General features: G+C 49.9%; 2 protein-coding genes across 2 annotated transcripts; both read right to left on the reverse strand.

Annotated features, from left to right (window-relative positions):
* Positions 1-4,863: 4,863 nt before the first annotated feature.
* Positions 4,864-6,627, reverse strand: NSH5 (Inosine-uridine preferring nucleoside hydrolase family protein). Its single transcript, XM_087524828.1, is given in 4 exon segments — positions 4,864-5,920; positions 5,922-5,936; positions 6,037-6,216; positions 6,330-6,627. Coding segments are annotated over 4 exon segments (1,098 nt in total). The 5' UTR covers positions 6,522-6,627; the 3' UTR covers positions 4,864-5,209.
* Positions 6,628-20,715: 14,088 nt separating this feature from the next.
* LOC125517531 (nucleoside hydrolase 3) lies at positions 20,716-25,233 on the reverse strand. Its single transcript, XM_048682736.2, has 10 exons — positions 24,890-25,233; positions 24,192-24,371; positions 23,519-24,094; positions 23,129-23,413; positions 22,915-23,037; positions 22,410-22,607; positions 22,070-22,305; positions 21,797-21,974; positions 21,403-21,708; positions 20,716-21,264 (listed from the first exon to the last, which is right to left on the reverse strand). The coding sequence occupies exons 1-10, from the start codon at positions 25,085-25,087 to the stop codon at positions 20,947-20,949; spliced, it is 2,598 nt and encodes an 865-aa protein (XP_048538693.1). The 5' UTR covers positions 25,088-25,233; the 3' UTR covers positions 20,716-20,946.
* Between the last annotated feature and the right edge of the window lie 1,808 nt (positions 25,234-27,041).

Here is a 27,041-nt window from a genome sequence, read left to right on the forward strand (position 1 = left end):
GCCACGGCGGCTTCACCGCATTGGTTCAGACCCAATCATTGACGGATTTCATCTCACAAGAGTCCTCATGGACGGCGGCAGCAGTCTGAACCTACTTTACCAGGATACAGTGCGAAAAATGGGCATAGATCCCTCGAGGATCAAGCCCACCAAAACAACCTTTAAAGGCGTCATACCAGGTGTAGAAGCCAACTGTACAGGCTCAGTCACACTGGAAGTGGTCTTCGGATCCCCGGATAACTTCCGAAGTGAGGAGTTAATCTTCGACATAGTCCCGTTCCGCAGTGGCTATCACGCACTGCTCGGGCGAACCGCATTCGCAAAATTCAACGCGGTACCGCACTATGCATACCTCAAGCTCAAGATGCCAGGCCCTAGAGGAGTAATCACGATCAATGGGAACACTGAACGCTCCCTCCGAATGGAGGAGCACACGGCAGCGCTCGCAGCAGAAGTACAAGGCAGCCTCTCTAGGAAGTTCTCCAGTTCGGCCTTCAAAAAGCCGGACACTGTCAAGCGCGCCAGGAGTACCCTACAACAAGACCGCCTGGCACGTTCTGAGCTAGCGTAGCAATGCGGCCCCAACCCTAGCCCTCGCGATATAGCGAAACCAGTGCTTCGCGTACATAACTACGCTCTTGAAATACCATGGGCACAGGGGAAGGGGCACTATGACGGCACGCCCGAAATACGGCTTAAACCGCACCAGGGGCTGCCGTATTCCTTTTTTTCTTTTTTTCTCTTACTCTCAGGACTCCATACTTCGGATGACCCGTTCGGCAATTCAACTGCCGCACAAACGATGCAAGATCCAGGAAAGCAGACAAGCCATGCCGCATTATGAAACTCCCAGGTGGTCTCTATTGCGAGCAGTATACCTGTTTTTTTAATACAATTCCGCGGCCTGCCCTTGGCCAGGACATGTTAAATAGTCCAATTTCTTTTGCTCATCGCACTATTTGTATCGTTCCGCTTTCATAGCAGCCTTTCTATAAACAATGCATAGTTTTTTGTCTATTTTTTGCATTATCCTCTTTTTATATATATGTTTATCAATAACATGTTGCATCCGTACACTGTGGTATGACAAAAATACGCCAGGGGCTTAAGTACCCATCAATATGGCGTGAGAAGTCCGTACACTTTCACAAGTGCGGCACCCCGAACTTATAGCACTATATGCATCGGCTCCGAATCATGATTTGGGTCAATAGTTGGGTTTGCCTGGCTCCTATGTTTTGGTGCCTTATGTTCCGCTATATCGGCTAAGGTAGCACTAGGAGAACTACTGCGATTGTGCCCCAGTTGAGCTGGGCTGAGCACCTCAGTAGAGAAAGCTAAAACTGACTGTCATGATGAGGCGAGAGACTGGTCGTTGTTCGAGAGGTTTTTCGAGTCCTTAAAGACTTATGCCGCTTCGAGCGAGGAACCGGCTTTGTCCGGCCAAGGCGTGGATAGCGCCCTGAACTCGGTCTTCCGAATACTAGGGGCTTCGCCGAAATTTAAAATTATAGAGTTCTATGGCTAAGTGAGAGTGTTCAAGCATTATAGTCCGATTGCCTTGTTCGTTGTGCTGAGCGCCTCCCTCGACGGACCCAATCATGGGAAAAAGAGCGCTCAGGTTTATCCCGAACACCCCAGCACTAGTGGCATGGGGGCAGAAGCCGACGACTGGCCATCTCTCAATTTTTTGATAAACGGCCGCACAGAAAGTAATATTTTAAATTCAAGCATTGCTTAGCGCATATGAACAAGTTTTCAGCGCACAGGATAACACGAGCGAGTTCATTTAAAAATTACATCCTTGGTGCATTCATCCGCCATAAGGCAGGAACCGGCCAGAACATCCTTGTAATAGTTCTCGGGCTTACGATGCTCCTTCCCCGGCGGCGGCCCGTCCCTCACAAGCTTCTCACCGTCCAGCTTACCCCAGTGCACCTTTGCACGGGCAAGGGCCCTACGGGCACCTTCGATGCAAACGGAGCGCTTGATGACCTCGAGCCTTGGACAAGCCTCCACCAGCCGCCCCACCAGTCTGAAGTAGCTCCCAGGCAGGGCCTCTCCAGGCCACAGCCGAACTATGAAGCCCTTCAGGGCTTGTTCGGCCGCCTTGTGGAGCTCGACCAGCTGCTTCAGATGGTCGCTCAAGGGCACAGGGTGTCCGGCCTCAGCGTACTGAGACCAGAACACCTTCTCCGTCGAGCTGCCTTCCTCGGCTTGGTAGAATGCGGCGGCATCGGATACGCTGCGGGGAAGATCTGCGAATGCCCCTGGAGAGCTCCGGATTCGGGTAAGTAACAAGTAGTTTACTTTTCTATGTCTGCTTTGCATAGAGAATGCCTTACCCGCCGCTATTTTCTTCACCTCATCCAATTCCTGGAGGGCCTTCTGGTTTTCGGCCTTGGCAGATTTGGCAGTTTTAAGGGCCGCAGCAAGCTCGAACGCTCGTGTCTTCGAGTCGAGCTCCAAACTCTCATGTTTTTTCATGAGAGCCTGAAGCTCTTGCTGCACCTCACCGACCTGCGCCTCAAATTTCTCCCGCTCGGCGCGCTCCGTGGCCGCTCTCTTCTTGGCCTCGGACAGCGCCTGCTTGAGGGTCGCCACCTCAGCTGTGGCCCCTACAATAAGCAGTATACTCCTGTCATTTTTTGCAATCGCGTCTTCTTATAGGCATTTTTTCTATAAGGTATCTCTTACCTTCTTTCTCCTCGAGCTGCCGTTTGGCAAGGCCGAGCTCTTGCTCGGTCCGCTCGAGGCCCTGCTTCAGGGCATCCACCTCCGCAGTCTGTGCGGCGGTGGCCAGCAGCGAAGCCTGCATACGTATATTGACTCCTTTTTAGTTAGACTCCTGCGATATTTAATAGATCCTCTATTCGGCTTTTCTTTCCGAACGCCAAACAGAGCATCAGGGGCTACTGTCTATGCGGTAATATTTTTACATATTTTTACTTATCTCGAAGCCTGTTAGAAGGCTAGCACAAGCTTTAGTCAGTCCGCTTTTGGCAGACTGAACCTTCTGGACCACCGTACTCATAATGGTACGGTGCTCCTCGTCGATGGAGGTGCCCTTAAGCACCTCCAGCAGATTGTCCGGCGCCTCCGGTTGGGCGGAGGACGCCGGCTCAATAGGCTTGCTCCTCTTGGCAGGAGTTCGCCTGCCGCGGTCCAGAACCGTTGATGATTCCGGCGCGGTGTCCGGCTTAAAGCCGGACTTGGAGCCCTAGGGGGTCTTGTCCCCTTTACTCCTGGAGTCCGGGAGGTCGCCTCGCGGCTCCTCCTGGACCACCTCCTCTTGCCCCGGAGCTTGTCGCGACGCCACTTCGGCGTCATCCACAGCACAGGGGGAGGCAGCGGGCGGAACTGAATTCACGTTCGATGAATCCAGGGAGCCGCTCGACGACTCATTGAGCCCGTCCTTGGGCGGGCTGGATGATTATATTCGACATCAGGGAAAGCTGTGCAACAAAAGGAATATCACGAGTTACTCTGGTATCCGAACACTTACGATTTCACCAGGGAAAGCTGTGCAACAAAAGCTGACCTGGACTACGTTGACAAGCTTGAGCTGCTTGTTCACCAGGGACTGGATGCATTTTTGCAGTCCGGTCACCTCTTCTTCGTCGCTCCACGACAAGCCCGTCTCCTTCCAGGACGTGAGCCGTGTAGGGGGTCCCGATCGGAATTCAGGGGCTGCGATCCACTTCGGATCGCGTGACTCGGTGATGTAAAACCACCCTGACTGCCACCCCTTCAAGGTCTCCACGAAGGAGACCTCGAGCCATAGGACGTTGGCTATTTTGCCCGCCATGGCACCTCCGCACTCCGCCTGGTTTCCGCGCACCACCTTTGGCTTGACGTTGAAGGTCTTGAGTCAGAGGCCGAAATGGGGGCGGATGCAGAGGAAAGCCTCGCACACGATGATAAACGTCGAGATATTGAGGATGAAGTTCAGGGCCAAATCGTGGAAATCTAGGCCATAGTAGAACATGAGCCCGCGGACAAATGGGTGGAGAGAAAAATCCAGTCCGTGAAGGAAGTGGGGAAGAAATATTACCCTCTCATGGGGCCTTGGGGTGGGGAGAAGCTGCCCCTCCTCAGGAAGCCGGTGCGCGATGTCTTTGGACAGGTATCCGGCCTTCCTTAGCCTTTTGACATGGCCCTCCGTGATGGAGGAGACCATCCACTTGCCTCACGCTCCGGACATTGTTGGAGAAGGTTGAGGTAGGAAGTGCGGGCTTGGGCGTTGTAGCTCGGGTGCGCAGAAGATGGATAGGCAAAGGAGGAAGAAGGCGTAGGTAAAAAGGTGGATCCTTATCCCCTTATATGAGCGGATGCGACTATGCATCCCCATCGGCCTAGTAAAACTCGCTTGCCTCCCAAGCACCGTGATAAATGGCGCGGTTGGGTTACCCACGTCCGTATTGATGAGAATCCCGTAAATGAGGGACACGATCTCTGCTTTGACAAGACGTGCCAAGGAAACCGCCTCGCAAAACACGCTGAGGTGGAAAAGTGAAAACGATTCGAATAAAGGCTTGGCCGTAGTGTGATGTCACGCTGCGGAATACGTCAGCAGATTAGATTTGTGTTAATATTATTCTCTCTGTGGCAATACGTGGAAACTTATTTTGCAGAGCTGGACACTACTCTTGGTGTTTACAAACTTTTATGAAGAATTTGGAGGAGGAACCCGCCTTGCAATGCCGAAGACAATCTACGCGCCAGACTCGTCGTCATTGAAGTCTGGTTCAGGAGCTACTGAGGGAGTCCTGGATTAGGGGGTGTTCGGGTAGCTGGACTATACCTTCAGCCGAACTCCAGGACTATGAAGATACAAGATTGAAGACTTCGTCCCGTGTCCGGATGGGACTTTCCTTGGCGTGGAAGGTAAGCTTGGCGATGCGGATATTCAAGATCTCCTACCATTGTAACCGACTTTGTGTAACCCTAACCCTCTCCGGTGTCTATATAAACCGGAGGGTTTTAGTCCGTAGGACAACTTCATCATACAACAATCATACCATAGGCTAGCTTTTAGGGTTTAGCCTCCTTGATCTCGTGATAGATCTACTCTTGTATTACCCATATCATCAATATTAATCAAGCAGGACGTAAGGTTTTACCTCCATCAAGAAGGCTCAAACCTGAGTAAAACATCGTGTTCCTTGCCTCCTGTTACCATCCGGCCTAGAGGCACAATTCGGTACCCCTACCCGAGATCTGCCGGTTTTGACACCAACACCGACGGTAAAGGAATCCCACAGGTAAAACCCCTGCAGTAATTGATGAATTGAGATATTTGTGTAGCTAGGATGGACAAAATGGAAGAGTTTGAATTGAATTGAGAGCTTGCCGTGCTGCCATGGAGGCCGGGCGCGGGCCTTCTGAGTCTCCTCAGGACCTGGTCCAGCGACTGGAAGCAGTAGCGCGCCTCGGGCGTGCTCTGCCATCGCCGGCCGAACTCTGCGAAGAACTCCTCGGTGACCGGGATTCTGTTGGTGGCGTCGAGTGGGACGAGCGTGACGGGGACGCCGGAGTGGAGCACCACGTAGGCGGCGAAGGGGTCGCAGAACATGTTGAACTCCGCGAATGGGTTGGTGTCGTCGGCGGTGAAGAGGTTCCCCGGCACCCGCACGCCGCCGCCGGAGACGTAGACGCGCTCGACGTTGCGCCTCAGGTGCGGGTGCGCCATGAGGAGGAGCGCGGCGTTGGTCAGGGCCCCTAAGAGGAGCAGCGTGGTGGGGCCGGCCGACACCGTGTCCACCATCACCTGCTGCGCCGTGGGCTGCCGGAGCGGCTCGTACTGCCGGGGTCCCCGCGGGAGGAAGCCCCTCCGGACGCCGGAGTTGGTGTCGGTGTCCAGGCGCCCGTCGTGGCTTCCCGGGGGGATGGCCTGCCGGTACCGGCAGCCGCCCGCCGTGGACGGTGGTCATGCCCTGCCGTACATACGTATTTTTACATGTCGGTAAATGGTAATGAGTAGCATGCCGGCGGCCGAGTCATCGATCAATGCATTTCTCATGTTGTTAGTAGTACCTGGTCTATGAGAGGGAGGTAGCCGCCGACGTCGGGGTGTATCTCGCCGGCGTCCGATATGCCTCCGTCGCCGCCGACGCCGACGGCGATGTCGTCGCGGCCCATCATGTAGAGGATGTCGTAGAGCTGGTTGACCCCGTGGCCGGCGTCGATCCATGCGTTGGCGTTGATGGTAATGGCCTACAACAGACAGTGTAGGTTCACATCACAACTTACCAACGGGGTCAGCAGAACATTCCATTTCCAGCATGCATGTGAGCGCGGCGACGACGAGTGGCATGGCACCAAATTACCTTGACGTCGAACTTGGACCGGTCCTGCTTGAGGACGTAGAGCAGCGCGAAGAGGGTGTCCGTGTCCGTGTCCACCAGGATCCTCCTCGGCACCGGCGCCCCCGCCGCGGCAACGGCGACTACGGCAAAGAGTGACACCAGGGCCACGGCCGCCGTCCATGACCGTGAACTCTTCCTCCTCGCCTGCTCCATGGGAAGGAGGCGGTGCTTCGAACTTGCCAGTTGATGCCTGACTCGAGCTCGAGCTATGCCTTTCGGTGTGTGCGCCTCTTATGGGAGATGGCTCAGCCCCTCCTCCCCTTAGGCATTAATGGAATAATGGTAGCTTGTCGATCGGCTACAGTTGTGTACATGCGGGTGCGCGATTGATTGTTACACAAATGCAAAGGCAGGCACGTTTCTTGGGCTACGATCGATCGGTTTCTGATGGTACGGATGGCACGAGGAGCACAGTTTCATCACGACAGGGAAGGATTCGTGTCCGTCTATCGTATGGCCATGCGGGACTTGATCGTACTTTTTTCGGACTTCCGTGTAGTTGGGCTGGCTACGCAACTGTCCGCATCCATGTCAGCAGACCCAACCCCCCCCTCCCCCCCCCCTTTCAGTCCGCGGACAGATGCAAGAACAAATTTACGAATCAGCGTTGGACACACCCTTACAAACATGCAAAAACCGCCTGCCTTATGAGCAGTTGAACAATTCAGCACATTCCTAGCTGATGTAAGGAATTGAATGCACACAAGTACACATACATGGTTATAATTGTGTGGTTAGGTATATTAGGACGGTACATATGTGTGGTTGTGCGATGATGGGTCGACAGATGGTGGCAGCACAAAGCGATGTCTGGTGGTGCTTTTTGAGTGCATATGCACTAGTTTCAGAGATGAAAACTCTAGGTACAACCTTCATTAGTTGAACCTGGCTCGTGCGCCATTCACTTCTTGGATCCGTTGTTACTGAAGCACCTCTATGGAGCACTTCTTGGAGGCGTTGTTACTGAAGCACCTCTTGTTGTCCGGGGTTGCCATCATTAATGGTGGTGGTGGTTGTTGTTTGTTGTAACTGTTATGTCAGGTCGCTTTTTTATATTTGTCATAATTTGTTATGTGCATCTTTGATGTCTTGAGTAAATCTTAAGTCGTGTTGATGCAGAGGCTAGATATAATTGATACTAATATCTTCCCTTTACCAAAAGAAAACACACACATCACGCATAAAAAACAGACCCCGCGTCGTCCTTGTGGGCGACTCGAGTGGCGGCTTGATCCCTTTTTTCTGGAAACCCTCTCGTGAGACCTCCCCTCGCTATCGCGGGCTAGCGCCGTTGGGCTTGTCCTCGAGGCTGATGATGGTGGCGGCTTCCACTCCCGTGGCTCTTTGGGCGACATTTGATGAGGTGTGAAGGCTGATGCTGCAGTAGCGGCACTGGTGCTCCACGTATCCCGCGGAAGCATGGTTGGGGACGACCAGATCGGCACGATGGTGCCTACCGCCGCCGCTCATGGATGCCATAGAGAGGGAGCGTTCATCGTTGGAAGTGGCCGCTTGTGGCGCAGTCATCTTCCTTGATAGGAGGATGGGAGCATGGAATACATATGATTGAGTGGGTGTTCCCGGGTCGTGCTTCTGACTCGCTCTTCAAATTTCTTGCCTTCTTGCAGTACTGGCATCCGCTCGCTAGGCCGAGGGATCGTGATCGTCTTTAGCTCTTGCTGGACGCCCTGGTGTCTACCGCGCGTCGGCTCTCCGCCCGCCTGCCCGCCTGCTTCGTAGCTTGCCCCTGGTGGCCTTTGTCGTTTCTATTTCTTTCATTTGGGCGTCTTTGTGTTGTGGCCCCAGCTTTTCTCTTTTATGACTTTGTTTGAGACGTGGTTGTACGGACGTATGCTTTATCTATAAAGCAGGGCGAAAGCCTGTTTCGAGAATACATATGATTCTCCTCATCCATGGTTGTGTCTTGCCTCTTCCTCCATCCCGCGCAGCTCGGGCGGTGCATACAACCTGGGAGGTGTTGACCACCCATGCTAGGGACGCTACTCCTCGGGTGACTCTTTGGTGTTGATGCGTGGCAAGTTGAGGTGGTGGACAAGTGCGGTTGTCGCGGCTGTCTCTCGCCTCCCCAGCAGAGAGGCGATGGTCATGGTGGTCCTCCACTCGGGCTTGGGCCCAAGGTCCGATGATGCCGTGAATATGGCCTGCATGCTACTGGGCAGTTGTCGGTTGGACGATGGTCATCTGAGGGACTTCGACATGTATGATCTGCGTCCATAGGCGAGGACGACGGAGCTAGTGGCAGTGCATGTGTGACGCCCCCGATTTGACCGTACACTAATCATGCACGCAAATGTGTACGATCAAGATCAAGGACTCACGGGAAGATATCACAACACAACTCTACAAATAAAATAAGTCATACAAGCATCATATTACAAGCCAGGGGCCTCGAGGGCTCGAATACAAGAGCTCGATCATAGACGAGTCAGCGGAAGCAACAATATCTGAGTACAGACATAAGTTAAACAAGTTTGCCTTAAGAAGGCTAGCACAAACTGGGATACAGATCGAAAGAGGCGCAGGCCTCCTGCCTGGGATCCTCCTAACTACTCCTGGTCGTCGTCAGCGGGCATCACGTAGTAGTAGGCACCTCCGGTGTAGTAGGAGTCGTCGTCGACGGTGGCGTCTGGATCCTGGGCTCCAACATCTGGTTGCGACAACCAGGAAGAAGGAATAGGGGAAAAGAGGGAGAAAGCAACCGTGAGTACTCATCCAAAGTACTCGCAAGCAAGGAGCTACACTACATATGTATGCATTGGTATCAACTGGAACAAGGCTATCATATGTGGACTGAACTGCAGAATGCCGGAATAAGAGGGGGATAGCTAGTACTTTCGAAGACTACGCTTCTGGCAGCCTCCGTCTTGCAGCATGTAGAAGAGAGTAGACTGAAGACCTCCAAGTAGCATCGCATAGCATAACCCTAACCGCTGATCCTCCCCTCGTCGCCCTGTGAGAGAGCGATCACCGGTTGTATCTGGCACTTGGAAGGGTGTGTTTTATTAAGTATCCGGTTCTAGTTGTCATAAGGTCAAGGTACAACTCCAAATCGTCCTGTTACCGAAGATCACGGCTATTCGAATAGATTAACTTCCCTGCAGGGGTGCACCACATACCCCAACACGCTCGATCCCATTTGGCCGGACACACTTTCCTGGGTAATGCCCGGTCTCGGAAGATCAACACGTCGCAGCCCCACCTAGACCAACAGAGAGGTCAGCACGCCGGTCTAAACCTAAGCGCCCAGGGGTCTGGGCCCATCGCCCTTAGCACACCTGCACGTTGCGAACGCGGCCGAAAGCAGACCTAGCCTAGTGGCCTTCTAGTCCAATCCGGCGCGCGCCACTCAGTCGCTGACGTCACGAAGGCTTCGGCTGATACCACGACGCCGGGATACCCATAACTACTCCCGCGTAGATGGTTAGTGCGTATAGACCAAATGGCCAGACTCAGATCAAATACCCAGATCTCGTTAAGCGTGTTAAGTACCTGCGAACGCCGACCAGGGCCAGGCCCACCTCTCTCCTAGGTGGTCGAAACCTGCCCTGCCGCTCCGCCTCAAAACTCCACTCGCGGGTGCTCCTCAAGCCGACCCGTCTTTAGTCACCACATGTATCATGTATAAAGTATATAGTATATACCCGTGATCAACTCCCGAGTGATCACGGCCCGATAGTATAGCAAGGCAGACGGACAAGAATGTGGGGCCACAGATGATAAACTGGCATCCTATACTAAGCATTAGGATTGCAGGTAAGGGTAACAACAGTAGTAGCAAGGACAGGCTATGCATCAGTATAGGATTAACGGGAAGCAGTAACATGCTACGCTACTCTAATGCAAGCAGTATAGAGAAGAGTAGGCGATATCTGGTGATCAAAGGGGGGGGCTTGCCTGGTTGCTCTGGCAAGAGAGAGGGATCGTCAACTCCGTAGTCGTACTGGGTAGCAGCGGCGTCGGTCTCGGTGTCTATCGAGAGAAGAGGGGGGAGAAACAATAAATATATAAGCAAGCATATGCATAGTGATGCATGACATGACAAGTAACGACGTTAGAGGTGCCCTAACGCGGTATTAGGTGATACCGGTGAAGGGGGATAACATCCGGGAAAGTATCCCCGGTGTTTCGCGTTTTCGAACAGATGAACCGGAGGTGAAATGTTGCAGGTTCACTATGCTAGGGACGCGTGGCAGGCGAACGGGCTGCGTATCCGAATTCGTCTCGTCGTTCTGAGCAACTTTCATGTAGAGAGTATTTCCATCCGAGTTACGGATTAAAAGATATGATTTTTAAAAGAATTTATTAATTTCTGGAATTTAATTATTTATTTTATTTAATTCGAAATTGAATTTATGACATCAGCATGATGTAATGCTGACGTCAGCAGTCAACAGGGGTTGACTGGTCAACCTGACCAGTGGGTCCCACTGGTCAGTGACACATTTTAATTGGACATATTAATTAACCTAATTAGTATTAATTAGGGGGGTGGGCCCCACTGTCATTGACTGATTAACCAAAATAGATTAACTAGTTTAATCGGTAATTAGGTTAATCTAATCAGAATTAGTTAAGTTAATTAATTTATTTATTTAATTAACTGATTAATTAATATTTTTATTATTTTCTTTTAATCTTTCTTTTTGAAACGTTCTGGGGCTGGGCCCCGTTTGGCAGTGTCCCAAAGGGGCGATGCGGTTTACAGGCGCTAGCGGGCGCCGGGTCTCGGGCGTCGCCCGAGCGAGGGGGGGAGCGAGGCAAGGCCAGTGGCAAACACCGGCGAGGAGCGTGGCGCAGCGCGCGGCGCGGGGTGCAGGCGAGGGCTGCCGTGGCCGCAGGGGTGAGGCGCGCCCTGGGCATGCGCGAGCTTGAGGGAAAGCAGCAGGGGGGTGGCCGGAGCTGGGGCTGCCGGAGTGGCTCACAGGGAGGGGAGGTGAGGCGAGGCGCGCGGCGGGAGTGCGAGGGCGCGTGCGCACGACGGCTATGGCCGCGGTCGGCGAGCAGGAAACCAGGGGAAGGAGGAGTGGTGCTCACAGGGGGGCACGTAGGGTCCAGGGCAACGGGGGGGCGAGGAGGAGGACGGAGACGATGCGGCGGAGGGGATGCAGGCCGGCGGTGAGGCTCCGGCGGCGGGGTGGACATAGGCGATGGCGTCCGGCTAGGTGGCGGCGCGATGGCTCCGGCGGCAGCGTCGGGGCGCCGTGGGCGCCCAGATCCAGAACGGGGAGGAGGAGGTTGAGGACGGGGCGTCAGGGCGTCGAGCGACGAGGAGGACGGCGAGGCGGGGGCGCTCTGGGTGGCGTCGGTGCGACGATGGCGGGACGGGCGCGGGTGCTCGAGCTCGATCCAGAAGGGGATCGAGGAAAGTGGGGGGGGGGGGGTGCGTGGGGAGTGGGCAGTGGGTTAGGGTTTCGGTCGGGTGGGGGTTAAGGGAGTGGGGGGGGGGCTGGGCCGTGGGGTGAGCCGGCCCGTTCGGGCGGCTGAGGCCAGCTGGGCCACTTGGCCCAGCGGGGGGGGGGGGGTCCTGTTTTTTTTCCTTTTCTGTTTATTTTTACCTTTGTTTTATAAATTATAAATCTAGCCCCTAAATTAGTACTAATACTTATGACACTGCCATAATTGATTTGGCACCCTAATCAATTAGTTTATATTTGTTCAGTATTTAAAAGACATTTAAATATCAGTTTTACTGTAGTTTTTATTAAACTAGCGCTTTTAACTACTTTATAAAAAAATGTTTTCTCCACCATAATTACCTACGCATTATTTGTCACCTCTCGGACATTTTAGATTTAAAGTTTGAAAACTTTGATGTTTGCATTGATTTTAAATTTGAAGTTTGAACTGGGTTTCTAACCGACGTGAGTTTAACAACAGTAGCTGAGGGGGCGTGGCATCGTTAACGCAGGACTACTGTAGCCTAATTATCCGGGCGTCACAATTCTCCTCCACTACAAGAAATCTCGTCCCGAGATTTAAGGGGGAAGTAAAGGGGGAAGGTTCGGGTTACGAAATTCTAGGGAGTGTTCTTGGTCTTGGTTGTTCTTCTCGAAGAGGTTGATCCATTACATTGATACTTCATTTCTCTGCTTCGGGTAATCATGAGGAAGTCGGCATCCTTTCTTCGGGAACTCCATCGTACTTACGAATAGGTAAGGGGAAGGTTGATAACGATAGGATGCTATAAGGGGTAATCATATAGGGTTATCCCATGAATGAACACATGACTATCTCTCGAGTTGAACAAATGGAACACATCGAGAGCAAAGTAAGACGGTACAATAAGAAGTTTCAAGCGGATAGACAATCGTTCGATGCCTAATCAGAAGGTGAAAGGGTTTCAGGGCAACGAGAATAGGTATTGCGCCTCATACTAGAATAGATCACTAGACAGGTGGTCCGTGAATTACATACGAATTCAAGCGCGAGGAATAACCTTGGGAACAGGTGGTGTACAGGAGAGTCAGGTTTCGATCCTGTGGAACTATGGGTTATGGGCCCACCATGTGGGTTAAAAGTAGGGAGGCGGTGACGATTTGCACGATCATGTAGGCAAGGTGTGTCAGAGTATAGCCTGTCAGCTATGTCAGCAACAACATCGATACCAAGGGCGAGGGACGAAGAGAACCATTTTCCTGCTCGTTGAACGAGGCGAGCCAATAGGCAAGGTTCTCGTCCATCGGTGGCTACCGAAATGTCATCAACAATAGTAACAGGGTCTTGCTGACAGAATTGTACACCGAGGTGTTTACATAAGCAGGAGAATATTACCACTTAGATCATATAGATCACAAGACGCGTTAAACCAACCAATGGAAAGGCAAATATGATTATCAGATTAAACAGAACAATGGAAAGGAAAATGGGTTTAAACACACATTTCAAAGGTATATCCTTCCCAAGGACAAGTAGAGCATGATATCCATGAAAGGATATAATGTAGAAAACTCTTTAGGTATGGGAGAGAATTTTCATGACATTATCCATACAGCGGTGTTTGGATAATTGAGCAGGAAACATTTAACATTGGGCTTCACTTGTTCCTGTTCAAAATCGGAGTACCACAGACATGCTTCAAGATAGCATGGACATGGTCAACAGGTGAGTATCAGACTTTGGAAACACAAAGGGTCTATTAGGAATAACTTGTAGAATAAGTCTTACAATTTCCTCATGGAAGAGTGGATAACCTTGCTGAAAGGAAACTATAACAATAGGTCCTCCGGCCAGGTGTGCTAGGCATGACATCATCTTACCGGGTCATATAAGGACCAATGTTATGACTCCTGGAAAATATTCCAACCATCATATCTGACCGAGTTTCAGATCTGATTGGAGTCAGGATACCTCAGACTCAGGATGCCTGAGATAAAAAGGTACGACAAGAATTGACGAGAAGACCTCGTAAGATTCTCGGGAAATGAACTATGGAAGCGAGTTTCGAAACAAGAGTTCGTCAGTAAACCAAGGAGAGGGTGAGGAGGTGGCTGATGAACTCAGCGACAAATCATTGGGATTTCCAACAGATGGATTTCCACAATTATGCGAACAAAGAGATAACATTTGTCAGATCAAATGATATAGTGAGGTATGCTCGAGGAAAACATACACAATTAAACATTGGTAGAAGGTGCACCCGAACTACGGTCTTAGGTAGCATAATCAATGTTAGAAGGTGATTCGATAACAAATGGCCTAAGAATGAGATGTCGACCATTAACTTCAAAGCAATAAGGTTGCTAGAAGTTTTAAAATTACTAGTCCATTTGTCGGTATTCCGGTTAGGAACAACATGGGGACCAAGACAAGAATGGTGATGGCGATAAGTATCACCTATATCAAGAATTATCAAGAGGTGGTGAAATTCTCACGACATTCTTGACATAGAGGATGGTAATACCCCAAGGTAAAGGAGAACCAATGTTGGATAGCAAGGTATAACACAAAACACGAACAAGTTTGTGTTGAACGGAAGGCAATAAAGTGGTAGATGATAAAACAAATCATCGAGGGCAAGGATGGTATTTCTCATCATAAATTCAATTGATACCTTGGAAGGAGTCAATTGTTGATGATGATCACGACAATTTTTGTCGAGAGATTTCATGAGGATGTAATCGATCAGCGATGACACCAAGCCAAGGGAATGATGAAGCAAGAGGTTATTGGAACCACAGGTACGACACAAACTCGAAATCAAGCTTGTTGTTCAAGGCGAAATGGAATTATGAGGGAGATCGACGTAAGCTTAGCTCATCATCGAAAGTTGTGCTCCGGGGTTAAGGACCAGGTAGCACAGTTAAAATCGGCACGATAATGATATAGCCGAGCAGGTTAGGATTTACGTGATCGAGTTCAAATTCGTAAGTAATGAAGGTTACCAAGAGTTGTTTAATCGCGGTGTGAACTCGATTCAGTTATCGATGTCTTTGAGTGTTTATTAACTCAGAGCCCGTGAAAGAAATTTTTTTTGGAATCAGTGAGAATGTAATACTTGATGAAGAACGCATAAGAAGTTATGCAGTTCCGTGATAATCTCGAGACACCAGAGGGGGTAATACTCAACGAAAGATCAAAGTAAAGGTTAGAATGGTGTATTGATCCACAGAAGACAAGTGCTTAAACTTGCCCGAGAAATGGGATCTAAGAAGAACATATGATCGGAACCACGCTTGCAAAGGATCAATTCACCAATACCAAAGGATATTATATTAAGGAAATAATTATTATTACAAGAAGCTTCCATGATAGGATCTACATCGTGTCCATGGGCATGAACACAAAGGTCCAAGGTCGACTCCCACTTCTGCAATGCATAATCTTTCATTCACAGCTCTAATAAAACGATTTCAGTGTGAAAACCTACCAGGTGAATTACTAGAGGAGTATGACCGCTGAAAAGTTTCCGGGTTCACACAGATTAAGGAAGGCATAATGTTCAACCCATCGGGATATCTTAGAAATATATACCACAAGTTTCAAGAGTAAATATCACAAGCTCGAAAGTAGAGCAAGGTTGAGAAAGTACATGATACAATTTACCAAAGGCATTATGTATCCGAGGGAAGGCTCACAAGGTTATTGAATATGAAGGACGATGTCAGATAAAATCCAAAAAGTATCTGACGGTCCATAACAGGGCTGACGTGAGTATCGGTTCTCAATCAGAGGAAGAAGGAATGCAAAGGCATCAGATTATAGGAACAACTGACTAATTCAAAGCTCAATGCAAGGAAATTTATGATCCTCAATCAAGGGATCAGAAGCAAACACTCTGATTAAGGATGGATAAGTTGCGTAGACTTAGGGGTACAATCGATGGTAATCCGACTGGTCAGGAACCAACTCATGTTTAAAGGGATGTCTGAGCCGGAAAGATGAATTAGAAGAGTTGATAGATGATTGTGTGCATTCGCACACATGTTGAATCAATAGGATCAAAATGACGGTGTCAAAAGATACTAGTGAATATTGCTAGTGATATGGGAGCATCCATAATGTAAGCATACAAGTATTTGCAGAGCATTAGTTGCTAAGGATTTTCGGAGGATTGAATAGTATTTCAAAGACTTTTGTGAAACACCTGAACAACTGGGGATGAGCGGATACTCGAAAAGTGCGAGAAATTATTCTTAGGGGTATTCAGGTGGCAAAGAACTGCAAGGCAGTAGGCACAAAATATTCTCGGGTTTACAGCGGAGAGTATCTTCAGGGTCTTCACGTGCAGCAGACGATCATCAGTAATAAGGGGCTCTCCGGGTGAAAGTGATAACGAGATCCTAATGTTAGATTTAGCAAAATTCATTTAACCCGAGTAGGAGAGAGTTCAGAGTCCCAGAGTAAAGGTCGAGGAGTAAAAGATCCTAGTACCACCCGATGGCGACGTGGGCCCGTAAGGCACACAGCCAAGTTAGTAAAAGTTTTTGCAATGTCTAGACTCGACTTCGGCCAAGGAGTGTGGAAGGGGGGGTTCCTACAGGCAGTCGGCTCTGATACCAACTTGTGACGCCCCCGATTTGACCGTACACTAATCATGCACGCAAATGTGTACGATCAAGATCAAGGACTCACGGGAAGATATCACAACACAACTCTACAAATAAAATAAGTCATACAAGCATCATATTACAAGCCAGGGGCCTCGAGGGCTCGAATACAAGAGCTCGATCATAGACGAGTCAGCGGAAGCAACAATATCTGAGTACAGACATAAGTTAAACAAGTTTGCCTTAAGAAGGCTAGCACAAACTGGGATACAGATCGAAAGAGGCGCAGGCCTCCTGCCTGGGATCCTCCTAACTACTCCTGGTCGTCGTCAGCGGGCATCACGTAGTAGTAGGCACCTCCGGTGTAGTAGGAGTCGTCGTCGACGGTGGCGTCTGGATCCTGGGCTCCAACATCTGGTTGCGACAACCAGGAAGAAGGAATAGGGGAAAAGAGGGAGAAAGCAACCGTGAGTACTCATCCAAAGTACTCGCAAGCAAGGAGCTACACTACATATGTATGCATTGGTATCAACTGGAACAAGGCTATCATATGTGGACTGAACTGCAGAATGCCGGAATAAGAGGGGGATAGCTAGTACTTTCGAAGACTACGCTTCTGGCAGCCTCCGTCTTGCAGCATGTAGAAGAGAGTAGACTGAAGACCTCCAAGTAGCATCGCATAGCATAACCCTAACCGCTGATCCTCCCCTCGTCGCCCTGTGAGAGAGCGATCACCGGTTGTATCTGGCACTTGGAAGGGTGTGTTTTATTAAGTATCCGGTTCTAGTTGTCATAAGGTCAAGGTACAACTCCAAATCGTCCTGTTACCGAAGATCACGGCTATTCGAATAGATTAACTTCCCTGCAGGGGTGCACCACATACCCCAACACGCTCGATCCCATTTGGCCGGACACACTTTCCTGGGTAATGCCCGGTCTCGGAAGATCAACACGTCGCAGCCCCACCTAGACCAACAGAGAGGTCAGCACGCCGGTCTAAACCTAAGCGCCCAGGGGTCTGGGCCCATCGCCCTTAGCACACCTGCACGTTGCGAACGCGGCCGAAAGCAGACCTAGCCTAGTGGCCTTCTAGTCCAATCCGGCGCGCGCCACTCAGTCGCTGACGTCACGAAGGCTTCGGCTGATACCACGACGCCGGGATACCCATAACTACTCCCGCGTAGATGGTTAGTGCGTATAGACCAAATGGCCAGACTCAGATCAAATACCCAGATCTCGTTAAGCGTGTTAAGTACCTGCGAACGCCGACCAGGGCCAGGCCCACCTCTCTCCTAGGTGGTCGAAACCTGCCCTGCCGCTCCGCCTCAAAACTCCACTCGCGGGTGCTCCTCAAGCCGACCCGTCTTTAGTCACCACATGTATCATGTATAAAGTATATAGTATATACCCGTGATCAACTCCCGAGTGATCACGGCCCGATAGTATAGCAAGGCAGACGGACAAGAATGTGGGGCCACAGATGATAAACTGGCATCCTATACTAAGCATTAGGATTGCAGGTAAGGGTAACAACAGTAGTAGCAAGGACAGGCTATGCATCAGTATAGGATTAACGGGAAGCAGTAACATGCTACGCTACTCTAATGCAAGCAGTATAGAGAAGAGTAGGCGATATCTGGTGATCAAAGGGGGGGGCTTGCCTGGTTGCTCTGGCAAGAGAGAGGGATCGTCAACTCCGTAGTCGTACTGGGTAGCAGCGGCGTCGGTCTCGGTGTCTATCGAGAGAAGAGGGGGGAGAAACAATAAATATATAAGCAAGCATATGCATAGTGATGCATGACATGACAAGTAACGACGTTAGAGGTGCCCTAACGCGGTATTAGGTGATACCGGTGAAGGGGGATAACATCCGGGAAAGTATCCCCGGTGTTTCGCGTTTTCGAACAGATGAACCGGAGGTGAAATGTTGCAGGTTCACTATGCTAGGGACGCGTGGCAGGCGAACGGGCTGCGTATCCGAATTCGTCTCGTCGTTCTGAGCAACTTTCATGTAGAGAGTATTTCCATCCGAGTTACGGATTAAAAGATATGATTTTTAAAAGAATTTATTAATTTCTGGAATTTAATTATTTATTTTATTTAATTCGAAATTGAATTTATGACATCAGCATGATGTAATGCTGACGTCAGCAGTCAACAGGGGTTGACTGGTCAACCTGACCAGTGGGTCCCACTGGTCAGTGACACATTTTAATTGGACATATTAATTAACCTAATTAGTATTAATTAGGGGGGTGGGCCCCACTGTCATTGACTGATTAACCAAAATAGATTAACTAGTTTAATCGGTAATTAGGTTAATCTAATCAGAATTAGTTAAGTTAATTAATTTATTTATTTAATTAACTGATTAATTAATATTTTTATTATTTTCTTTTAATCTTTCTTTTTGAAACGTTCTGGGGCTGGGCCCCGTTTGGCAGTGTCCCAAAGGGGCGATGCGGTTTACAGGCGCTAGCGGGCGCCGGGTCTCGGGCGTCGCCCGAGCGAGGGGGGGAGCGAGGCAAGGCCAGTGGCAAACACCGGCGAGGAGCGTGGCGCAGCGCGCGGCGCGGGGTGCAGGCGAGGGCTGCCGTGGCCGCAGGGGTGAGGCGCGCCCCGGGCATGCGCGAGCTTGAGGGAAAGCAGCAGGGGGGGTGGCCGGAGCTGGGGCTGCCGGAGTGGCTCACAGGGAGGGGAGGTGAGGCGAGGCGCGCGGCGGGAGTGCGAGGGCGCGTGCGCACGACGGCTATGGCCGCGGTCGGCGAGCAGGAAACCAGGGGAAGGAGGAGTGGTGCTCACAGGGGGGCACGTAGGGTCCAGGGCAACGGGGGGGCGAGGAGGAGGACGGAGACGATGCGGCGGAGGGGATGCAGGCCGGCGGTGAGGCTCCGGCGGCGGGGTGGACATAGGCGATGGCGTCCGGCTAGGTGGCGGCGCGATGGCTCCGGCGGCAGCGTCGGGGCGCCGTGGGCGCCCAGATCCAGAACGGGGAGGAGGAGGTTGAGGACGGGGCGTCAGGGCGTCGAGCGACGAGGAGGACGGCGAGGCGGGGGCGCTCTGGGTGGCGTCGGTGCGACGATGGCGGGACGGGCGCGGGTGCTCGAGCTCGATCCAGAAGGGGATCGAGGAAAGTGGGGGGGGGTGCGTGGGGAGTGGGCAGTGGGTTAGGGTTTCGGTCGGGTGGGGGTTAAGGGAGTGTGGGGGGGGGGGGCTGGGCCGTGGGGTGAGCCGGCCCGTTCGGGCGGCTGAGGCCAGCTGGGCCACTTGGCCCAGCGGGTCCTGTTTTTTTTCCTTTTTTTTGCTCGTTTTCCTTTTCTGTTTATTTTTACCTTTGTTTTATAAATTATAAATCTAGCCCCTAAATTAGTACTAATACTTATGACACTGCCATAATTGATTTGGCACCCTAATCAATTAGTTTATATTTGTTTAGTATTTAAAAGACATTTAAATATTAGTTTTACTGTAGTTTTTATTAAACTAGCGCTTTTAACTACTTTATAAAAAAAATGTTTTCTCCACCATAATTACCTACGCATTATTTGTCACCTCTCGGACATACCTGGCAATGGCGGAGTTCTTTGCGTCGTTACGCCGATGAAAACCCACGATCTCCAGGGTGAAAACCCACGATCTGATCTCGGTTGTTGGATTCGGCGATGGCGACACTTGAACATCGTTCCCTTCTTGGAGGCGTTGCATTGGAGAGCCTTTCTTGGAGTCCTTGTGCTGTCAAGGGACGGTTGGTGTCGGTCACTGTTGTATATTGTCAGTCGTTGTTTCCATTGCTTTGGTTTTTTCTCTCCATCCGCCTAGACATAGGTTCGGCCTTGTATGACTTTGCTCTTTGCCGGTGTGATCGTTTAGGTGCGTTTTTCTTGTTGGTTTTGTGCATCTTATTTATGCAGAGGCTAGGTGTGTACTCGTTATTATTGTATCCCTCCATGCTAGACTATGAGTCAATAAAAAACACACACTTTATCAATAAAATGTTGTGCATATGAATTGAATTTACTGTTTGTCCTGTATTAACATGTCCTCGGGGTGTTCTTGTGCTCGCTAAATGTTCTGCTATGTATCATGTATTAAAAATGAGTTGTACCCCATCTTTGAGAGTCCAATTACGTGCAGTCATCATTAGAGTCCTAAAGTCTGAATCTTTTCCCGGTGACTAACTGTGAGCAAGCTTTTACCGGCATTTGTGATTAATATATTTGGTATTTATTGTATTTACAATATATAGATTTTAAAATTTCTTGTTGGTCTCAATGTAAAGTCATGGATTTTCTGTAAGCTACAACCTTTACATATTAATAGAAATGTAATGATGTTGCATAGAATCGCAGGCAACTGACAACTTGAATTTTAAAGCAAAACAAACAATATCTCTCAAGTGCCAAAATCAATCGAACCCATCTTGAGAAGGTGAATCCAACGCATCAGTGCTCCTTCATAAAAGTGTAACTCTATTAAATCTTCCTTTTACTTTGACGCTAAGATGACTAAATATTCTATTCTCCATGTGGACTTTTTGGTATCTAATTTTTAATTCTTCTTAAGCTGTACCACTATAAGAATCTGTTGTGTCCAGGCCCTGAATTATTTGGTGGCCTGCTCCAAATTGCCTTTTGTTCTTCAAAGCTCGCAACGATGGCAGACTGTTTCTTGTTCGTTAAAGAATTTGCCAATCGATTGTAATATATTTCAACATTGAAATCACTTAACACATGCACCAGCTTTGTACTCTGCTTGCTGATCACAATCTGCCCATCCGTGCTTTTCATAGTATCGGCAAGGACGCTTATTCGCTTCACCTTTAAAGTTGATTTCAGGTCAGATCCTTGAACCATGTAAACCGCACCAAGAACTTCTCCCAAAAATATATCCTGAAAACACGAAAAGTTGCAGATAATTCTTAAATTTGAAATAAAATTATATCTGCAAAGAAAATAATTTTAAATTTTACAGCGAGTATCAACTATCAAGTATGTGCGCAAAAAACAGGGTGATTTGCTGTCTGTTACCACATGGTGATACAGCTTCTTTTTGCTCCGAAGATCCTTCAATAGTGACAACAACTCTTGGACAAAATTTGATTCAGGAGTTTGCCGGGTTTGCTCGAAGGCATCCAGGACAGCCCTGAATGAAGCAGCTTTTCGTTGCATTGTAAGGGGAATGAGTGTGATATTCAGATTGGATTCCAGGACTGTTTTTGCAGCCAGTGGATCAAGAAACATGTTGAACTCTGCGTATCTGTTCGATGGAACAGTGAACACATTCCCCTTCTCATGACCTCCATCTCTGATGAGCCCTCCAACAACATAAATTCTCTGCACATGGAGAAAATGTGTTGAGCAAGATCTTTTCACAGATATTGGGTCAAAACTATAGAGGTCTGGAGATAGGGAGCATACTGACCTCTATCACAGAGCTTGCATCCCTGTCAGAGAGTGAAATGTTTGCCAAATTGGTGAGAGGTCCACTGGTAAGAAGAGTGATCTTGTCCCCTGGACCAAGTTGCCTCCTGACAGACTGCCACACTTCAAAAGCCAGTGGCTGCCGATGTTCTGGATCATCTGTACTTTCAGGAGTGTATCTGATCATGCGATCGATAACCGTGTAAACATTTTGCGCCATTTTCAGTTATCACACTTCTATTCAAATGAAGCAAATGCAGAACTTTTTCCTTACCTTCTAGGACTTCTTGGCAATAACCGAGCCAGTCCATACAATGTATCGGAGTCGATAAATCCACCACTGCCCAACGGAATAGCATACACATTGTTGCAACCAAGGGTTGGATTGCCCATTGCAGTGGTATTGCCAAGGCCAACTGGAATGTCGTCGCGGCCCATCATATGTAGAATGTCATAAATGATATCGATGCTTGCGATATTCGCCCATCCATTGCCATTGACCAAAACTCCCTATAATTAGTCAGTAAAGTAGCTTTCATCAGTAACTTGGCTGTTTAACAGTACAGCATAAAGTTCATTCAACAGATTTTCAGTCAAAGTATACTTTCCCTCACCTTTAGATCTATAACTTCTCTTGGTGCCTTCAAGAGATATATAAGAGAAACAAAATCTCCAGGGCTCATGTCCATGTCAAAAATAACTGGCTTTCCCCTGCTCACGTTTATGAAATCTGGCTTATAAAGAACTTCCCTGTAATATGGGAACTGCGTACTGATGTTAAATCGACCAGCTTGTTTAGCGAGATTTAGGACCTGATGAAGGAAAGAGTTCAGTTAGGGGACATCAATTTAGGACCTGAAGAAAAGAGTTCAGTTAGGGGACAGCTATTTGGACCTGACCAAAAGAGTTCAGTTAGGTGGCAGCAATTTAAGAAATTTATGATTCCTCGTAGACAGAGTGAAATTTAGTTACACAATCTGGATGCATATTCTTCTGAAGTGTCTATGCATGTTCAAACTGTTCAATTTAATTTAAATGCTGCGCTCTTTTAGATACTAAATTAGCATGCAAACTCCACTCCAATTTCTAATCATGCATATATACTGCTTAGTGCTTTACCTCTAGGAAGTTCTTGGAAAATTCCCTATCAAACGCGCTATTGTAAACCGGGTTTGGCTTTGCGCTCGTGGCAACACGAACGCGGACTCCTTCTGAACCAGTCACTTCCTTGGTGTATCCATCCTATAAGGAGAAATGCAAGTCACTGTGAATTTATACTACTCTTACATGGGATTTTGTTTTTTGGCATGAGTGACACATAGAGATATCTTACCTGGCATCTACCTGCGTTGCTTCCCGGCACCAAGCAGAAACTATCTCTGATCCCAGTCTGGACATGGCCACTGTGAACACCACCCACCTTCAGACCAAACTTGGGCGTCGCGCGGCCGTCGAAAAACGGGTTTGAGCCGTCGCGCACGCCGTACGGTTTGTTGGAAGTGATCACCGTGATGTTCATGTACTCTAGCTCAGCAAAGTCATTTGCGCCATTGGCGTCGCCATTGCGCATGCTAGAGAAAGCCACACCGGCGGCAAAGGAATCCCACATGTAATAGCCCTGCAGTTACAAGAAAAGAAAAATATTTTCATAATTGATGAATTAAATCTTTAATGACAAGGATGTAAAAAATGGAAAAGATTTTGAATTGGATGGAGAGCTTGCCGTGCTGCCATGGAGGCCGGGAGCCGGCCTTCTGTGTCTCCTCAGGACTAGGTCGAGCGACTGGAAGCAGTAGCGCGCCTCGGGCGTGGTCTGCCACCGCCGGCCGAACTCGGCGAAGTACTCCTCGGTGACCGGGATGGTGTTGGTGGCGTCGAGAGGGACGAGAGTGACGGGGACGCCGGAGTGGAGCACCTGGTAGGCGGCGAAGGGGTCGCCGAACACGTTGAACTCCGCGAACGGGTTGGCGCCGTAGGCGGTGAAGAGGTTCCCCGCCACCCTTACGCCGCCGCCGAGGACGTAGACGCGCTCCACGTTGCGCCTCAGGTGCGGGTGCGCCATGAGGAGGAGCGCGGCGTTGGTGTGGGTCCCAAAGAGGAGCAGCGTGGTAGGGCCCGCCGACACCGTGTCCACCATCACTTGCTGCGCCGTGGGCTGCCGGAGCGGCGCGTACCCCCGGTGGCCCTGCGGGAGGAAGCCCCTACGGAGGCCGCCGTTGGTGTCGGTGTCGAGGCGCCCGCCACGGCGTCCCGGCGGGACGGCTTGCCGGTATCGGCAGCCGCCCACCGTCGACATGCCCTGCCGTACGTAATCTTTTTAGCAAGCTTGTAAATTAATAATGGTAATTCGTGGCTTCGGCGCTTCGCCGGCCGCCGATTCATCGATCAGTACGTACCTGGTCTATCAGGGGGAGGTAGCCGCCGACGTCGGGGTGTATCTCTCCAGCCTCCGATATGCCGCCGTCGCCGCCGACGCCGACGGCAATGTCGTCGCGGCCCATCATGTAGAGGATGTCGTAGAGCTGGTCGACGCCGTGGCCGGCGTCGATCCATGCGTTGGCGCTGATGGTAATGGCCTACGCACAGTGTACGTACGTTCACATCACAACTTATCAGAGTAATGCACTACTACTAGTAGAGTCTAGAGAGGGAGAGAAAATCCGACGCAGTCAAAGGCCAAGATGCGCCATCGTTGTCCTATCTAAATGGCTTCCTCTTTTCCTCTCCAAAGATTGAACGCCTTCCTCTTTCTCTCTCTGAGAAGAGTGTAAACCGCCTCTCCTTTTACAAACCTATAATTAACTAATCGGCAATGTCGACAATGCAAACAATCATTCGAGCCGGCGCACGCGCGCATGCATACGACGATGGAGAGATCCAGCGGCCGTTTTCCACCAAAAGGTAACGTATATGCACGAGCGAACACGACCGGGCCGATGCGATCAGCAGAACATTCTGATTCGCAAATACAAATTTTTAAAAAAATCACCAGGACAGATGATCGGAGATCGATTACTGGGAGGCGATTACGAGTGCCACGACGCATAGCATGCAGCACGAGAGCGGGACGGAGGAGGACACGGCACCAAATTACCTTGACGTCGAATTGGGAGCGGTCCTGCTTGAGGATGTAGAGCAGCGCGAAGAGGTCGTCGGTGTCCATGTCCGTGTCCACCAGGATCCTCCTCGGCGGCGGCGCCCCCGCCGCGGCCACGCCGGCGACCGCAAAGAGGGACACCAGAGCCACGGCGGCCGTCCATGACGGTGAACTCGTCCTCCTCGCCTTCTCCATGAGGAGAAGGCGGTGCTACGACTACTACGGACTATACTAGGGGGGCGGTTGCCAGTTGGTGCCTAGCTCTCTAGCTATGGCTTTCTGCATGATGGGTGCGCCTCTTATGGGAGAGAAGATGGTTCGATCGCGTCCTTCTCCGTGGGCATTAATGGGAGGGGATTGGAAACAGTTGTATACGGGTACGATTATTAATAACCACAATCACACAAATGCAAGGATAAGCACGTTTCTTGGACCGTCGACCGATCCATCCATCGACGGCTCGGATCGAAAGCTCGACCCTATTTTGTTTCGACACCATCGTTTCAGATGTGAGGAACTACAAGGGGCATCTCAGGGGTTTATCTAATCGTATATGGTCATGGACACGTTCGAACGTATGCGCGGTCACATCTCTTCTTGTCTTAAACTTCCTACTTTTTTAAGGGCATCCATCTCATTTGTATATGTTAAACATCACGTAATAATCACATCCGTTCGACCACATCTATTCAATGGCCTACATCGCTCCGATGTTTAGCACTAAACACGTTTAGCACCCTCCATTAATAAACAAAATACATAATATCAATGTTAGTAGCATTAGCCAAGTAATTGTATTCTACCTAATATTAACATGCAATTTATATCTTGCTAATATTAACATGGAATACTTCTAATATATATATATATATATATATATATAGAATACAATTAATATATTGCTTGATACTAACGTGCATTGCACATACACAATTACTCCCTCCATCTCAGTGTCAAAAAAGTCTTACATTGTTGGACGGAGGTAGTACTAGTTTACCAAAGTACTTCTAATAAGATAGTATTTGAAAAGACCTTCTCGGATGTGGCATTGGCCGTTGCAACTTGCGAGTCAACGCGTTGTAAGTAGAAGAGGGCATCGTGGTAGCGCGCCATGGCGACCGCCTCGTTGTCTTCCGTATCAGTTGCCTGGACTTTGGCCTCGACGGCGGCCTTGTGGGCAACGTACCGGCGGGCAGCGGGGATGCGTTCATCCCGACACCGGATAGGACATCAAGGGGCATTGGCCATGATCTCCTCGGAGTTGTGGCGGGTGGCAGCCTAGCATTCAGCAGCATCAGGGACAACAACGACCCGGTGACGGGCAGCGAATTCCTCCTCCTTGGTGACCCGAAGGGTGGCGCGTACCTCGCTCTTGGCTCGGGAGGCATCATGGGGCGGCGCTCCCTTCCTCCTCCTTAGCTTAGGCGACACACTCCTCGCGAGTGAGGGCAACGCTAGGGGCGGCGCTCCATGGCATGGCGGATCAATGCGGAGACAGGCAACCCTCTTGGTGGTCTGAAGGGAAACATGGCAAAAAAGAGAGGCTGGCGACATGACGAAGGTGAGGTTGGTGAAGTGTGGCGAACAAAGGGGACAACCGGGGAAAACTTATGGTTTTAGCGGAGGGCTCCAACAGGAAATCAGGCAGAAGGGGAGGGGTTCGGGGGTAAATGGAATAGGTGTGCCTCGGGGTGGGGTTTTGGGTTGGGCACGCGTGTCCAACCTGACAGCCCGGACATGTCCGGGCAACCCCGTTTCCTCACGTATGGGTTTGAATTGGGCATTCATAGATCTTCTGGATATTTGGAACAAGTTTGGAAACCTCGTTGGGCAATCTTTTTTGTGTCCGCACATGTGCAAACGAACATACGGGGAAAGTGGGCTATGTCCTATGAAAACCAACCAATATTCAATCCTATTTTTCTTATACAAGTATCCAGGTCTAAGCTTTTTTTTCAAGAAAAAACTTCCAATCTATTCATCAAACATCATGGCAGTACAAAAAGTACCAAAAAAAAATACATCCAATGTCAATAGACCACCTAGCGTCAAGTACAATCATTGGAGTGAGCCGTCATCGCCCCTCACCCACCAAAGCAGGGCAACCCTTGTTGTAGTAGACAGTCGAAAAGTCGTCATGCTAAGACCC

This window comes from Triticum urartu, chromosome 1A (genome assembly GCF_056163025.1).
Source record: "Triticum urartu cultivar PI428250 chromosome 1A, HENAU_Tu73, whole genome shotgun sequence".
In the NCBI taxonomy this organism is placed as follows: domain Eukaryota; kingdom Viridiplantae; phylum Streptophyta; class Magnoliopsida; order Poales; family Poaceae; genus Triticum; species Triticum urartu.